Source organism: Coenobita brevimanus, chromosome 60 (genome assembly GCF_032717465.1).
Source record: "Coenobita brevimanus isolate Jiangsu-jjx chromosome 60, ASM3271746v2, whole genome shotgun sequence".
In the NCBI taxonomy this organism is placed as follows: domain Eukaryota; kingdom Metazoa; phylum Arthropoda; class Malacostraca; order Decapoda; family Coenobitidae; genus Coenobita; species Coenobita brevimanus.
In genome coordinates, this window is record NC_137013.1 from 32,575,117 (window position 1) to 32,592,647 (window position 17,531).

At 40.7% G+C, this 17,531-nt stretch overlaps 1 protein-coding gene across 1 annotated transcript in view; it reads left to right on the forward strand.

Moving 5' to 3' along the window:
* Nucleotides 1-17,531, forward strand: part of Piezo (piezo type mechanosensitive ion channel component) — a 1,050,432-nt gene that overhangs the window by 170,412 nt on the left and 862,489 nt on the right. Inside the window, exon 8 of the mRNA XM_080275143.1 lies at nucleotides 12,100-12,119. Within this exon, the coding sequence (XP_080131269.1) occupies nucleotides 12,100-12,119 (20 nt within the window). The remainder of the gene's footprint in view (nucleotides 1-12,099; nucleotides 12,120-17,531) is intronic.

Sequence of the window (17,531 nt, forward strand, 5' to 3'; positions counted from 1 at the left end):
ACTTTTCCTATTATACTAAGAAGACAAATCCCCCTATGATTACCACACAATTCTTTTTCCCCTTTTCCTTTGTACAAGGGAATAATTATACCTGACTTCCAATCCTCCAGGACTCTACCTTCCTCCCAGGCCAATCTGCACATCTTCCACATCCATTCTACTACTATCTCTCCCCCATGCTTCAGCATTTCATCACACACTCCATCAATTCCTGGGGCTTTCCCCAATTTAACTTTCTTCATTGCTTCCACAACTTCTATCCTACTGATTTCTTCCTGTCTTCTCACCTCCCTCCTTCTCCCAGCCATTCCCCAGCCACTTATATTCGCATTACTTCCATCTTCTGTGTTCACCAATTCCTTAAAGTGTTCTCTCCATCTGCTCACTTTTTCTCCCTTCTCCACTAGTAATCTACCATTTTTATCTTTCACTCCCCTGCTAACTTCACTTCCACCCTCTCTTACTCTTTTCACCTCTTTCCAGAACATTTTCTTACAGTCCCTCCACTTTACACTCAAATTCCTTCCAAATTCCTCATCCACTCTGTTCTTACTCTCTCTTACTAATCTTTTCACCTCTCTCTTTCTTTCTACAACTTCTCTCTTCTGCCTCTCAACTTCTTCCACGCCCATATTTCTCATCCATTCATTGTATGCTTTCTTCTTTTGTGCCACAGCCTGTCTCACCTCTTCAGTCCACCACGCTGTTCCTTGCACCCCCCTCCGTCTTCTCTTCCTTCCACACACCAGATCACATGCTGTACATATTTCTTCTGTAAATGTCCTACACACACCTTCCACGTCTCCTATCTGCTCCAATTCATATTTGCCCAATTGTTCCTCCACTTCTCTCTTATACTCTGCCTTTTTCTCATCCTCTTGTGACCTTTCCACTCTCCTTGCAACTACTCCTTCCTCTCGTCTTTCCCTTCTTCTATTCCTCCATCTTACTTGAATCCTAATTCTGGCCACCACCAAGTAGTGGTCAGAAAGTCCACTCCCCCAGCTTCTATAAGCTCTTGCATCCATTACACATCTTCGCATCTTCTCATCCACACACACATAATCAATCATTGCCTTCCTTTCTTTCAGTTCACCACCCACCTTTCTCATCACTCACCATGTATACCTGTGGATCATTTTATGCCTGAAGAGGGTATTGGCTATCACCACCCCCCTCCCAGCACAAATGTCCACTAACGCACTCCCATTCTCATCTATCTCAGCAGGCACACCCCACTCACCAACTATTCCATCCACCTTCACATTCCCAACTTTACCATTCATATCACCGATCAAAAACACTCTCTCATTCCTTCCAGACTTTTCCATGCACACTTCTACATTTGTCCAGAACTCTTCTCTCACTCTTCTAGCACAATCTTGCGTTGGCGCATACACACACACAATCTCCCACATTTGTATTCCACCTTTCAACTTTACCCACAGAATCCTTGACCCAACTGATCCATACTGTCTTATGCTCTTCTTCCATCTTTTACTCACAACTATACATACTCCTTCCTTTGCCCTCTTATTTTCACCTACTCCTGTACATATAGCTAATGCCACCCCTAATACCAACCCTTACACCACTCCTTATACTACTTCTTATACCACCCCTTATACCTCATTTTTCTGTCTCAAGAAGTCTCTCATCCACTCCAGAAGGTTTCCCTTCAGTCCTCCTGTGTGCTCCAATTTCTTTGTTAGTCGCTTGTGGGGTACTATGTCAAAGGTACCTGTAGCACGCCAATTGCTCTTTGTAAAAGCTCAACAAGTTGGAAGCACACGACCTTCCACTTCTGAATCCAGACTGACTTTCAGCCAAAATATTCATCTCCTGCAGATATTTTATCCATGTGTCTCTCAGGATTCTCTTGCACAATTTTGCAAATATGCTGGTCAGGGACACTGGTCTATAATTTTTGGGTTCTTTCTTGTTTCCTCCCGTATAAATTGATACCACTATGGCCCTCTTCCATTCTCGAGGGACATTCCCTCTTCCAGAGAACACACAATTAAACCATGAATCTTATCCGCCAGTTGTTCTCTGCATTCCTTCAGTACCCAATTAGAGATTCTGTCCGGTCATGGGGCTTTCCTTACATCTTGAGTTTCCAGTAATTTATACATTTCCTGCACTTACACTTTCATATCTTCTATCGCTACATTTTTAGTCACTCTCTCCCCATCCACAAACTCCCTTTATTTAGTGAAAACTGGTTGGAAGCATTTGTTCATTATTTCAGCTCGCATTGCTGGCTCCATATTGATCTCTCTTTCTACTTTTAGTTTGGTGATTCCTTGCTTTTGTTTCAATTTCCCATTAACAAATCTGTAAAACAATTTGGGTTCTTCCTAACATTTGACTATTGTCCCTTTTTCAAAGTTCCTTTCTTCCTCTCTACATATTCTTGTAAATTCATTTCTGGTTCTTCTATATTCTTCCTTTGTTCTGCTATTACCTCTCTTTCTAGTTGTTCCATGTCATGTCCCTGTCTTGTTTTGCTTTCATACACCTTCTGTTAAACCAGTCCTTTTTCTTGTTTTCTTTCTTACGTACTCTTGGAACATATTTTTCCACTCCCAAATTATAGAGGTTCAGAAAGATATCCCACCTCCTCTGCATCTCTCTTGTTTCTCTGAATTTTCTCCAACCCACATTTTCGAAAGATTTCCTCAGTCCTGTAAAGTTTGCTTTCCCAAAGTTGTATCTTCCCTGCCTATAATGCTTATCTCTTGGCACCACGTTCCTTTTTATCATCTGGAATTCAATGACCACATGATGACTTTTTCCTGTAGGATACAGTGCGTGTGTGCGTGTGTGTGTGTGTGTGTGTGTGTGTGTGTGTGTGTGTGTGTGTGTGTGTGTGTGTGTAAAGAAGTCAGTATGTATCCCATGTGCATTTGTGTGTATGTGCTTGTGATAACAAATCAGTAGGTATCCCATATGTGTGTGTGTGTGTGTGTAAAGAAATCAATAGGTATCCCATATGTGTGTGTGTGTGTGTAAAAAAATCAATAGGTATCCCATATGTGTGTGTGTGTGTGTGTGTGTGTGTAAAGAAATCAATAGGTATCCCATATGTGTGTGTGTGTGTGTAAAGAAATCAATAGGTATCCCATATGTGTGTGTGTGTGTGTGTGTATTTACCTAATTGTGATATACAGATAATAAGCTACGCTCGTGGGGTCCCGTCTGTGTTTCTCGATAAGCCAAATTTTGCTTTAAACTCATTTAAGTTTTTAGATTGGACAGTGTCTTTGTCCAGGCTATTCCATGGGTCTATGCATCTATAAGGAAAACTATATTTCTTGATATCCTTGACGCAGCATGGCATCTTCAATTTCATTACGTGTCCTCTTGTTACTCTCATATCCCATACAAACAGATCTTCTCTGTCAATTTTATCTACTCCCATCATGGTCCTGAACACTGCATCATGTCACCCCTCTCTCTCCTTTCTTCAAAGGAAGGCAAATCCAGTTTTTCCAGCCCCTGTCTGTATGACAGATCTGCCAATCTGGGGACCATCTTGGTTGCTGTTCTTTGTATTCTCTCAATCTTGTTTATATCTCTCTTTTTTGTGTGGGGACCACACTACTGTTGCATATTCTAATCTGGGGCAGATCATGGCCACTATAAATTTTTTTCATCATCTCCTTATCCATGTAATGAAATGCTACTCTTATGTTAGTCAAGAGTTTATACGTCTCTCTAACTGTCTTGTTAATGTTTTTCAGGTGACAAACTAGCCTGGACCAGCACTCCCAAGTGTTTCTCTTTTCTCGCTTCTGTGATTGGTTCATTACCCAACAAATAATTCAGTGATGGGGTCTTGGTACTTTTACCCATTTCCAATATTTTACATTTCTTTGCGTTGAATTTCATTTCCCACATCACGCTTCAATCATGTATCCTATCCAGATCCTCCTGCAGCATTTTACAATCCTCCTTAACCTCTACCTTCCTCAAGATCTTTACATCATCAGCAAACAGACGTGCATAACAGATCTTCTCTGTCAATCAGGAACATTACTGGCACCAACACTGAGCCTTGAGGGACTCCACTTGTCACTTCACTCCATCCAGACATCTTATCCTTTATTACTGTCCTCATTTGTCTGTCTCTCAAAAAGTCTCTCATCCATTCCAGGAGTTTCCCCTTCAATCCTTCTATGTATTCTAGTTTCCACATTAGTCTCCTATGAGGTACCTTGTCAGAGGCCTTCTCTAAGTCTAAGTACACACAATCCACCCAACCATCTCTCTCCTGTATCACATCAGTCGCTATTGAGTAAAGCCTCAACAAGTTAGAAACACATGACCTTCCACTTCTGAATCCAAACTGACATTCAGCCAAAATATTCATCTCTTCTAGGTATTTTATCCATCTGTCTTTCAGGATTCTCTCGCACAATTTTGTGACTATGCTGGTTAGAGACACTGGTCTATAATTCAGGGGTTCTTCCCTGTTTCCTCCCTTATAAATTGGTACCACATTTGCCCTCTTCCATTCTTGTGGCACTTTCCCCTCTTCTAGAGAACGCATGATTAAACTGTGGATTTTATCCGCCAGTTGTTCTCTGCATTCCTGCAGTACCCAATTAGAAATTCCATCAGGTCCTGGGGCATTCCTTACATCTTGAGTTTCCAGTAATTTATACACTTCCTGTACCTCCACTTTCATATCTGTTATCACCAGTACATTTCTAATCACTCCCTCCCCTTCTACAAACTCTTTTTCATAGTGAAAACCGATTGGAAACATTTGTTTATTATTTCAGCTTGCATTGCAGCATCTTTATAGACCTCTCCTTTTACTTTCAGTTTGGTGATTCCTTCCTTTTGTTTCAGTTTGCCATTAACAAATCTATAGAACAGTTTGAGTTCATCCTTGCATTTGTCTGTTGTACCTTTTTCGAAATTCCTTTCTTCTTCTCTTCGTATTCTTGTGCATTCATTTCTAGTTCTTTTATATTCTTCCTTTGTTCTGTTGTTACCTCTCTTTCTCCATTTGCTCCACGCCTTATGTCTCTCTCTTTTTGCTATCATACACCTTCTATTAAACCACTCCTTTTTCCTGTTTTCTTTCCCTCTTACTCTTGGTACAAATTTTTCCACTCCCAAATTATAGAGGTCTAGAAAGATATCCCACTTCCTTTGTATCTCTCTTGTTTCTCTGAATTTTCTCCAATCCGTATTTTCAAAAAATTTTCTCAACCCTGTGAAATTTGCTTTCCCAAAGTTGTATCTTCCCTGTCTATGAAGCTCGTCTCTTGGCTCGACGTTCCCTATTATCATCTGGAACACAGTGAGCACATGATCACTTTTTCCTATAGGACAGAAATATTTCAATGATTCTGTTACATCAGGTTCTTTGGTAAACAGTAAATCTAACCTTGCTAGTGTGTCCTCACCTCGGAACCGTGTCTCCTCGTTGACCCATTGCGTCATCACATTATTCATTATTATGTTTAATAATATAGTGACCCACGAATCCTCGCTGCCTCCTGAGTCCCATTCCTCCCAGTTCACCTCTTTACAGTTAAAGTCACCCACCAAAATTATATTGTTGCTTTTCTCAATTATTTTTTGTAAATAACTAGCCATATCTGACAACATCTGGTATTCCTCATCGTTCCATGCTCTCGTCTTAGGGGGGAACATACACTACTGCCATATCTCCCTTTACATTCTCTCCAGTTTCTAATTTCATATATATCACTTCAGCCCTGCCTTCTCCCATTTCCACGGTATCTACATTTATGTTGTTCTTCACTGCTATCATCACTCCTCCTCCCATTTATTCTTTTCTGTCTCTTATCCACAGTTTGTATTTACCATCTCCCAAATGTACATCAGTATCTTCTCTTAATTTGATCTCTACAAAGCACATGACATCAGGTTCATGTTCTCTCAAGAAATCGTTAATTTCAGGCTTTGCCGATATTAAACCATCGACATTAGTGTGTGTGTGTGTGTGTGTGTGTGTGTTTTTAAAGAAGTCAGTAGGCATACCATGTGTGTGTGTGTGTGTGTCTGTGTGTGTGTACCTATTTGTAGTATTCAGGAATTAAGCTAAGCTCGTTTTGTCCCGTCTCCATATCAACATTTATCGAATCTAGTTTTAAACACATGATTGTTTTTTGCCTGCACCATCTCTTTGTTCGTCTTTTTAGTTAGCTCTTTTTCGGGGAGGGGCACTAACCCTCCGCCAAGGTGAATGTAGGGAAGAGTAAAGTGATGGTGTTTGAGAGAGGTGAAGTCAATGAATGTACAGTGAGGTTGGATGGTGAGGAAATGGAAAATGTGAGTACGTTTAAGTACTTGGGGAGTGTGATGAGTAAGGATGGAAGTTTGGAGGGTGAAGTGCTTGAGAGGGTGCAACAAGGAAGAAAGGTTGCTTTTCCTTGAAAGCAGTGATAAGAAACAGGGAAGTGAGCATGGAAGTGAAAAAATTACTAGATGTCAGTATTGTGATACCAACTCTAACGTATGGAAGTGATGTTTGGACGTTGTTGAAAGGACACAAGTCAAGAGTGAGAGCAGTGGAAATGAGTTATTTAAGAGGAGCCTGTGGAGTCACATGGAGAGACCGGCTGACAAATGAGGATATAAAGGAGCATTGTGGTGTGGATGTGGATGTGATAGGAAGCGTTATGAGGAACACACTGAGGTGGTTTGGCCATGTGGAGAGGATGGAGGGTGAGAGACTGACGAGGAGAGTGTATGTGAGTGAGGTGGAGGGGGGGAGAGGGAGGGGGAGACTGAGGATGAGATGGAGGGATGGAGTAGAGAGGTATATGAGAGAGGGGGATGTGAGTTGGGAGCAGGGCAGTGAAATGGCGGGGGACAGGGCGACGTGGAGGCGATTTGTTTGTGGCCACCCAATATGGGATTGAGGCGTCTGGCAATGGATGGATGGATGGACCACCTCTTTGTGTAAGTCATTCCAAATACCTATGCTTCTCTTCGGGAAACTGAACCTTTTAAGATCATTAAGGCATCTACTTTTCATCAACTTGAAGTCGTGACCTCTTGTTTTTCCATCTTCCAACACAAAAAGATCCTCTCTATCCACCCTTTCCAGTTCTCTTACATTTCTAAACATTGTGATCAAGTCACCTCTTTCCCTTCTCTCATGTAGTGTTGGTAACTTCAGTTTTTCCAATCTCTCCTCGTAGGTCAGTTCCCTTAGGCACGGTATCATCCTTGTTGCCATCCGTTGAACCCTCTCCAGTTTATCAATATGCTTCTTCAAATGAGGTGACCATACCACAGCTGCATACTCTAAACTTGGTCTTATCATGGTCACTATCACCTCCATCAGCATTTCGTTGTCCATATAATTACAAGCCACTCTCATGTTGGTCAGTAATCCATAAGTGCCTCGAATGATTCTGTTTATATGCTTTCCTGGTGACAAGTCATCCTGAATAATCACTCCCAAGTCCCTCTCATCTCTTCTTTTACTAATTATTACATTGCCCAAGTTATATGTCCAGTGTGGTCTTTTTTCACTCATTCCCATTTCTAATACATGACTTTTCTTGGCATTAAAGTCCATTTTCCAAATCTGGCTCCAGCTGTGGAGTTTGTCCATGTCCACCTGCAGTTTTTTATTTACAACTGTCAGTGTGTTTAATATGTTTCATGATTTTAACATCATCTGCGAACATACTCATGCAGCTATTAAAACCTTCTATCAATCATATACTGTATGTATATATATATATATATATATATATATATATATATATATATATATATATATATATATATATATATATGTATGTATATCAGAAACATTACTGGATCTAAGAGAGAGCCCTGGGGTACTCCACTAGTCACATTTCTCAATTTTGAAACCTTATCTCTCATAACTGTTCTCATCTGCCTTCATATCAGCTAATCTTCCATCCACTTCAGTAGGTTCCCATGCACCCCTCCATAGGTCTTCAACTTCCACAGCAGTCTCTTATAGGGCACCCTGTCAAATGCTTTCTTGAGATCAAGATGGACACAATCTGCTGATCCCTCTCTCTCTCTCTCTCTCTGGTATGACATCTATTACCCTACTATAGAAACTTAATAGGTTAGTAATACAAGATCTTCTGTCCCTAAAACCAAATGGTCTTAGTGTTATCACTTCATTTTCTTCCAAATACTTTGTCCATCTTTTCTAATGATTTTCTCACAGATTTTGTATACAATACTAGTGATACAGGTCTGTAATTAAGTGGATCTTCCTGTCTCCTCCCTTGAAGATTGGCACAATATTTGCTCTTTTTCAGTCTTAGGTAACTGTCCATTTTTCAGAGAGCACTTGATGATGACATAAACAGGCCACACTAATTGTGTGTGGATGAAAGGATGCGAAAATGTGTAATGGATGCAAGAGCTTATAGAGGTTGGGGGAGTGGACTTTCTGACCACTACTTGGTGGTGGCCAGAATCAATGTCCATTTAGGATGGAGAAATAGAAGAAGGGAAGGACGGGAAGAAGGAGTATTTGTAAGGAGAGTGGAAAGGTTACAAGAGGATGAGAAAAAGGCAGAGTATAAGAGAGAAGTGGAGGAACGATTGGGCAAATATGAATTGGAGCAGATGGGGGACATGGAAGGTGTGTGCAGGATATTTACAGAAGAAATATGTGCAGCATGTGATGTGGTGTGTGGGATGAAGAGAAGACGGAGGGGCGTGCAAGGAACAGCGTGGTGAAATGAAGAGGTGAGACAGGCTGTGGCACAAAAGAAGAAAGCATACAATGAATGGATGAGAAATAGGGGTGTGGAAGAAGTTGAGAGGCGGAAGAGAGAGTTATGTGTAGAAAGAAAGAGAGAGGTGAAAAGATTAGTAAGAGAGAGTAAGAAGAGAGTGGATGAGGAGTTTGGAAAGAACTTGAGTGTAAAGTGGAGGGACTGTAAGAAAATGTTCTGGACAGAGGTGAATAGAGTAAGACAGGGTGGAAGTGAAGTTAGCAGGGGAGTGAAAGATAAAAATGGTAGATTACTAGTGGAGAAGGGAGAAAAAGTGAACAGATGGAGAGAACACTTTAAGGAATTGTTGAACGTAGAGGATGGAAGTAATGCAAGTATAAGTGGCTGGGGAATGGCTGGGAGAAGGAGGGAGGTGAGAAGACAGGAAGAAATCAGTAGGATAGAAGTTGTGGAAGCAATGAAGAAAGTTAAATCGGGGAAAGCCCCAGGAATTGATGGAGTGTGTGGTGAAATGCTGAAGTATGGGGGAGAGATAGTAGTAGAATGGATGTGGAAAATGTGCAGATTGGCCTGGGAGGAAGGTAGAGTCCGGAGGATTGGAAGTCAGGTATAATTATTCCTTTGTACAAAGGAAAAGGGGAAAAAGAATTGTGTGGTAATCATAGGGGCATCTGTCTTCTTAGTATAATAGGAAAAGTGTATGGTAGGATACATATTGACAGAGTTAGAGGAAGAACAGAGGAATTAGTTGGAGAAGAACAGAGAGGCTTTAGGAAGGGAAGAGGTTGTGTAGATCAGATATTCATTCTTAGATCTTTAGTGGGAAAGTTTCTAGAGAAGGGAAATAAGTCGTATGCGGCTTTCATGGATTTGGAGAAAGCATATGACAGGGTGGATAGACAAGGATTGTGGAAAGTATTAAGAATATATGGAGTAGATGGGAAGTTGTTGAATGCTGTGAAGAGTATGTATGATGGAGCTAAGGCTGCAGTGCGTGTGCTTGGTGAACTGAGTGAATTTTTCTCTTTGAAGGTTGGGTTGAAACAGGGATGTGTCATGTCTCCATGGTTGTTCAATCTGTACATGGATGGGGTAATAAAAGAGGTACAACGTAGGGTGGTGGATGGTGGAGTGGCCCTGGTGAGAGAGGGTAGTGTTTGGAAACTCCCTGTACTGTTGTTTGCAGATGATACTGTTTTGTTGAGTGAAGATGAAGGAGAGCTGCAAGACTTGGTGGACGAGTTTGAGAGAGTGTGTAAGAAATGGAATCTAAAGGTGAATGTAGAGAAGAGTAAAGTGATGGTCTTTTAGAGAGGTGAAGTGAATGTACAGCGAGGTTGGATGGTGAGGAATTGGAAAATGTGAGTACGTTTTAGTAGTTGGGTAGTGTGATGAGTAAGGATGGAGGTTTGGAGGCTGAAGTGCTTGAAAGAGTACAGCAGGGAAGAAAGGTTGCTGGTTCCTTGAAAGCAGTGATAAGAAACAGGGAAGTGAGCATGGAAGTGAAAAAGTTACTACATGACAGTATTGTGATACCAATTCTTAACATGTGGAAGTGAAGCTTGGACATTGCTGGCAGGACACAAGTCAAGAGTGAGAGCAATGGAAATGAGTTATTTAAGAGGAGCCTGTGGAGTCACATGGAGAGACAGGCTGACAAATGAGGATATAAAGGAGCGTTGTGGTGTGGATGTGGATGTGATAGGAAGCGTTAGGAGGAATACACTGCGGTGGTTTGGCCATGTGAAGAGGATGGAGGGTGAAAGACTGACGAAGAGAGTGTATGTGAGTGAAGTGGAGGGGGGAAGAGGGAGGGGGAGGCCGAAGATGAGATGGAGGGATGGGGTGGAGAGGTATATGAGAGAGGGGGGTGTGAGTTGGGAGCAGGGCAGTGAAATGGTGGGGAATAGGGTGACATGGAGGCAATTTGTTTGTGGCCACCCCGAGCGGGATTGAGGCGTCTGGCAATAGATAGATAGATAGACAAATGCCCCTATGATTGCCACACACTTCTTTTTCCCCTTTCCCTTTGTCCAAGGGAATAATTATACCTGACTTCCAATCCTCCTGGACTCTACCTTCCTCCCAGGCCAATCTGCACATTTTCCACATCCATTCTACTACTATCTCTCTCCCATTCTTCAGCATTTCACCACACACTCCATCAGTTCCTAGGGCTTTCCCCATTTTGACTTTCTTCATTGTTTCCACAGCTTCCATCCTACTGATTTCTTCCTGTCTTCTCACCTCACTCCTTCTCCCAGTTTACCTCTTTACAATTAACCTGTGGATTGCGAGTCACAGCTCAGGCTGGGTATCGTTGCGTTACGAGCCACAGCTTAGGCCGTGCTGGCCATGCATCACCATAAACAACTCGACCCCTATGCAAACTTACGCATGGCACTGTGCAGAGATAATGCCCTGGATGTTTATCTTAAAATAAATACAAATTTTTTTTTCCTTTGTATTTTGCACACCACGGGATGGGATAAAAAAGGTAATTGCGCAATCCAAAGGTTAAAGTCCCCCATCAGGATTATGTTGTTGCTTTTCTCAGTCACTTTCTGTAGGTATCTGACCATGTCTGACAACATCTGATATTCATGATTCCATGCCCTTGTCTTGGGGGGGGGGGGAATGTGCTACTGCAATGTCTCTCTTGTCTTTCCCTTTGGTTTTTAGTATCATACTTATCGCTTCAGCCAAACCTTCTCCCAATTCCATACTATCCACATTTAGGCTGTTTTTCACTGCTATCATCACTCCTTCTCTTGTTTTTACTTTTCTATCTCTTCTCCATAGTCTGTATTTCCCATCTCCCATTTGTATTTCAATATTGTCTCTTAGCTTGGTCCCTACAAAGCACACAATGTCTGATTTACCCTCAAGAAATCGTCTATTTCTAGCCTTGCTGAGATTAGACCATCTACATTACCATATGCGACTTTCAGTCTGTTTGCATTATTTTTTGTTCTCTCCTCCTTTCTCTTTCTCTCCTTTGGTACCACTTCCTCAGTTTCTGGTCCATAGCTATCCTGTAGAACTCTGTCTTCTCTGTTCTGTGGTGTTTTTTTTCCTTCACTTCTTTAACAGGTTCCGTTATTTTAGCTCTCTCTCCCTCTTTTGCATCTCTCCTTATCCAGATATTTTGAATCCATCCTTATCTGCTAATTTCCAAGCCTTGTTGATTATTTTATTTACTGTGACTTGAGATTGAAATTTTACTTTGAGTGGTCATGCCCCTCCCTCCACATATTTTCCCAGCCTAAACACTTCTTGATCTCCCTTTAGGCTTCAACATTTCCTTCCATAACTATTGAGAATACAGTAGAGTTATCCGCAGGGGTTTGGTTCCAGTGACCCCTGTGGAAAGCAAATTCCGTGGATACTCAAGTCATCGTCACAAAATGGCATATTATTTCCACATATTAACACTCGCCCAAAGACTGCGTGTTCTCTACATAACCTTCGTACAATGATGACGATTGCTGTATGACGATGATGATTACCGTATAGATGATGATGATTGCTGTGTGATGACAACGATGATTGTAGTGCAATTCCTTCAATGCCAGTGTGGTGAGGCAACAAGATGTGTGGCAGCACCGTAGGTAAGCTGTAAGTCTAGTCTGATCCTTCTGACAGGAAGCCAGATAATTCCTTATGCTCTCTCTCTGGCTTAGAAGGATTGCTTTTTTCCTTGTTTGAGCCATTTTTCACTTACACAATGAAGAACAGTAGACCTGTAAATACGAGAAGGGCAATGACGACATAAGTAACAAACTGATTGGTGTTTACAATAAGACTGGCAGAGTGGCGGGAATGCCTGTGGGTGCGGTTATGCTAACTGTAGCTACAAAAGAAGTGCGAGTTGCACGCCAATTTCAAATTAAGGTACAGCGTATAGTACAGTATTGAAATAAGTTTGATCCACAGAAACTTAAATCCGCGGATATAAAGGGTCTGCTCTATTTCGTCTGCCCTTCTCCGTTCTTCCCTTTCTCTTTCTGACCCCACTGACTTCTTCTTTTTTTTTTTTTTTTTTTTTTTTTTTTTTCTGAGATAATCGTGCATTTTTTCTTGGATGCTGTTGCCCTGACAAATTGTTCTTTACCCTGTACTATCCTAACCACTTCCTTCTCTACCTTTTCCCAGTTTTCTTTCCTCTTGTTTTCTATAATTTCCTTTAAATATATTTTCCCCTTCCTGAATTCTCTTCCACCCCGTATGCTCATCTTGCATCTTTGTTTTTGATTCATACTCTTGAGTTTACTTTTCATCCTATCCTTCTCTTCCACCAACCTCTTATTTTCTGTTTTAAGCTGTTCTTTTTCATTAGAGGCTGAATCATGTACTTTTGATTTTGACATTTTTCTCTCCTGTTCATCACAGTGTACACGGACTTTGTCTAACTCACTTTAAAGCTCTCTAATTACTGACCAGACCTTTTTTAATTCCTGGGCATTCTTCTCGGCCATTTTCTCTACACCTGCAGTTCTTGTTTGGCTCAGTTTGATACTTCCATTATTCTGGTCAATGCCGGAGAAACCTGTACATTTAGATTCACTGGATGTAGACATTGGAGAATTTCCTTCAACCATTATGTAACAACAAAAAAATGTAAACTTCCACTGTATCTTATGCCCTTATTTGACCAAATCCTCGTTTTTTTTCACTAATATGAGACGGGACCACTCGTGCTCATTCCACATATTCACAAATAGGCTGGCCTCATCTTTGCTACTGATTAGGCATTTTCTTGCTACAAGTGTTTATTTACCTAATTGTGATATACAGGAAATGAGCTACGCTTGTGGGGTCCTGTCTCTGTTTCTCAATAAGTCAAGTTTAGCTTCAAACTTGTTTAAGTTTTTAGACTGGACGATCTCTTTGTCCAGGCTAGTCCACAGGTTTGTACATTTATAAGGAAAACTATATTTCATGATATCCTTCAAGCAGCCTGGCTTCTTCAAGTTCATTCCGTGTCCTCTTGTTACTCTCTTATCCCATAAAAACAGATCTTCTCTGTCAGTTTTATCTACTCTCATCATGGCCCTGAACACTGCAATCATGTCGCCCCTCTTTCTCCTTTCCTCTAAGGAAGGCAATTCCAGCTTTTCCAGCCTCTCTCTGTACAACAGATCTGCCAGACTGGGGACCATCTTGGTTGCTGTTCTTTGTTTTCTCTCAATCTTGTTTATATCTTTCTTTTTGTGTGGTTACCACATTACTGCTGCATATTCTAACCTGGGGCAGATCATGGCCACTCATCTCCTCATTCATATAATGAAATGCTACTCTTATGTTAGTCAAGAGTTTATACGTCTCTCCAACTGTCTTTGTGTGTGTGTGTGTGTGTGTGTGTGTGTGTGCAAAAAAGTTGGTAGTCATCCCATGTTTATGTGTGTGTGTGTGTACTGCATATTCTTAAGCATTGTATGCTCTTTTTGATCCTACACATCACCTCATGTCCTTAAACTGTTATGCAACACACCAAACTTTTCTTAACATGTAGTTTGGCCCTTGTGCAGAAATGGTGGAGCACCCCTGTACTTAACTATGTTTGTTAATTATAATGCATGACCATGAAGTACAGATGATAAAGTCACAATGTGCCATTGTAGATACTGTACAGCTCGAGATTGCACATTGCCATCTTGTAAGTTATTGTTCAGTATGGCAGTAGACTGGTAACATTATTAGGATAAAGTACAGCATAGGGTGACAATTGTACATTGGTCAGGAGGGAGGTTTGGGACAAGAGTGGGAGAATGGTGGAGGTGGAGGCTGGGACACACCTCCCACTTCAGCACGGAGCCGTACCACCTCTGTCTGGGAGTCAGGCCGAAGCAATGCCTCAGTCCGAAGCAATACAACTTCCACTGCACGTAGCATCAGGTCATCCATTGATGCTAATGGGTCTCTTCCTTCCAAACTCAGTCCCCGCCCTTTCCAGGTAGTCTTCACCCTTTTAAGCTACTGAGATCTTTCAGTTTTCCACCTAGGTTTTTATGTATTAATTGTTTACTAGGGTTGGGCCGATAAGCAGTTTTGCTGATTACCGATTACCAGTTAATCAGTAATCAATAATCTGCTGATACCAATTAATTGGCCAGTTATTAAGAAATTTTAAATGTGATTAATCTTCATGAAATTATTGGTAGCATAAAGTTAAAGACATCACCCTAATGTTATTTTTTACTTTATTTATTGCCCAACTGCCATCTCCTGTATGGAGAGCAAATAGTTTTAGTCATTTGCCACTCTTCTATGGTCTATTTTTGCTTTGTTGCAACATCTCATTCTGTGCAGCCTGGTTGAAATTTCTTAGAATTTGCCATTTTTCTTGTTCATGTGGTGATCCTAGATGCTACTAGAAATGGTGGTGTACAGAAAATGTATTGATCTCTCAGGCCCTATACTAACTTAGTCTTAATATAGTGTGTTTACTTTAAATACCACTCGATCTTTACAATGTAAAACATGTTTTGATTGTTTTTTATTGTTTTTATTACACAAAAATATACAAGTTTGCGTGAACATACACTTCCAAGAAAACATGACACACCAACAATGTATATGACACACTAAGTCACCAACACCGCATCTACTATTTCTCTATCACACATTTTAAAGTTCTGAAATGAAGAGTATTCATTCATTCTTTTTTGTTAATCTTTGTGAAGAAGTGTAACAAAATGAAAAACTCAGTTTTTATTTTCATTATTTCTCTCTGTTCCGTAATATGAGAAATTATAAAAATAAACAGAAGAAGCACATAAAACTAATATACTGTAGATATGTACAGAAACTAATATACATTTGTATAGGAGCTTGCCTGAAATAAATGCTTTGGAGAGGGCAGGTTAGTATAAAAGACAGAAATAAGCTTCTTCAGCTAATCAGCCCCGATTATTTGGTCAAAAGGTTGATTACTGATTACCGTAATCGACAAAGTGGCCGATTACCGATTACCTGCTGATTAATCGGCCCAACCCTGTTGTTTATAATATACTGTATTAAGTAATGTTCCATACTTGTACTGTTGTATATGGCATGCTTGTGTATGCAGTGTCCAATATTTCATTTCTTCAGGTAGAGTGAATTCCATTCAGTTTGTGTTTAGTTGCTTATAGACCTGAGGCATTTGTAGAAGCTCCATGTTTTAGGAAATACAGTACAGAAAAAAAGAATAGAGATTTTATTGTATATGTAATCAGTGGCTAATTAGGTAGACAGATGGCCTTCATTCCCATTGGACTCAGGTTTGAATCCTGTCAGGGGCAGGGAATGGTTTAAGGATTTGAATTTCGTTAAAGCAAATATTACTGATGTACCAGAAAACCTGCCAAAATGTTGTAAAAAGACCCCCAATTTACCAGTTCTGCATGGGACGCTTCTAACATATACTTCACATGGACAGTGAGTTTTTGCGCCAAAGTGGTGACATGGAGGTGAAGTATGTAGGAGGACTGCTAGGCCTCATGGAATGGGGACTGTTAATAGTCTATGCCCTGAATGAGACACATTTAAAAAGTAATAATAATAGTAATTAATAATACTAATTGTTTCAGTTTCTTGAGGGAATTTGTAATTTTGCCCTGAGGCTGTTTGGTGTTGTCTAGTCAAAAACATTGAGAAAATACACTCATTAAAATCATACTGCATGTAATTAAAATTTATGTTGGGGAATGCCACACATCTCGACTATAGTTGATAGTGATGTAGTGAAATTAGTAGGTTAATTATAAGACTGATGTGGTTTATTTTTTAAATACAGTGCTATGTATTGTAGATAATCTAATTTACAGTTTTGACGGGGTTGATACAAAGACTCATAGTATTTTGTAAGACTTTGCACCATATAGAATTTTGCTTGGTTTTAAGCTTATATACCTTTCCATATCTATCTGTCTTATCTACAGGCGGCGCAATGGAAGTCTGGACCCTCTAATTCGCACCATATATTTGATTGGGTCCAAGAAAAATTGTAGGAAAATTCCTGTAGTTGGTGGATTTTTTTCTGGTGGTTTCTAGCGACTTTACAGGCTTACCAGCACATGCTGTGAGTTTATGAGCTCAGAGCCATCCTGACTGTGGATGGGAAAGCACATCAGATTTTCTTGTCCTGCCTGGCCTTTGTTAATTTCAAAGCTCTCGTTTTCACACCCTCCTCTGCCTTAGTGAATCATTGGAGATGGGTCCCAAGACACTAACTGATGTAGAAAAAGACCGAATTTTAACTACGAGAGAGGAAAATGTAAAATTAAGGAGAGGCTTCAGTGCAGCAGTATGGCTGGGGATCTTGAAGTCTGTATGAAGTCGATGCTGTATGGTTCTTTCAGACACATCTCTCAGCAGTTGTGGGTACATATTTTTCAGTTGTTTAGCAGTCAAATGTGGGTTTTTTATCACAGCTTGCTTCAGTAACCTGTCTGTAGTTGGTGATGTCTTCCTTTTAGGTCCTAGCCTGTCTTTATGTTGGGGAATCGTGTTTTTTAGCAGGTGGCGGGCAGCTGCAAGGAGTGACATAACGGTAGATTTTCCTCACCCAGTTCAAATACAAATATCCTTAATTTTTACATTTTCCTCTCTCATAGTTAAAATTCGGTCTTTTTCCACATCAGTTAGTGGCTTGGGACCCATCTCCAATGATTCACTAAGGCAGAGGAGGGTGTGAAAACAAGAGCTTTGAAATTAACAAAGGCCAGGCAGGACAAGAAAATCTGATGAGCTTTCCCATCCAAAGTCAGGCAGGCACTGAGCTCATAAACTCACAGCACGTGCTGGTAAGCCTGTAAAGTC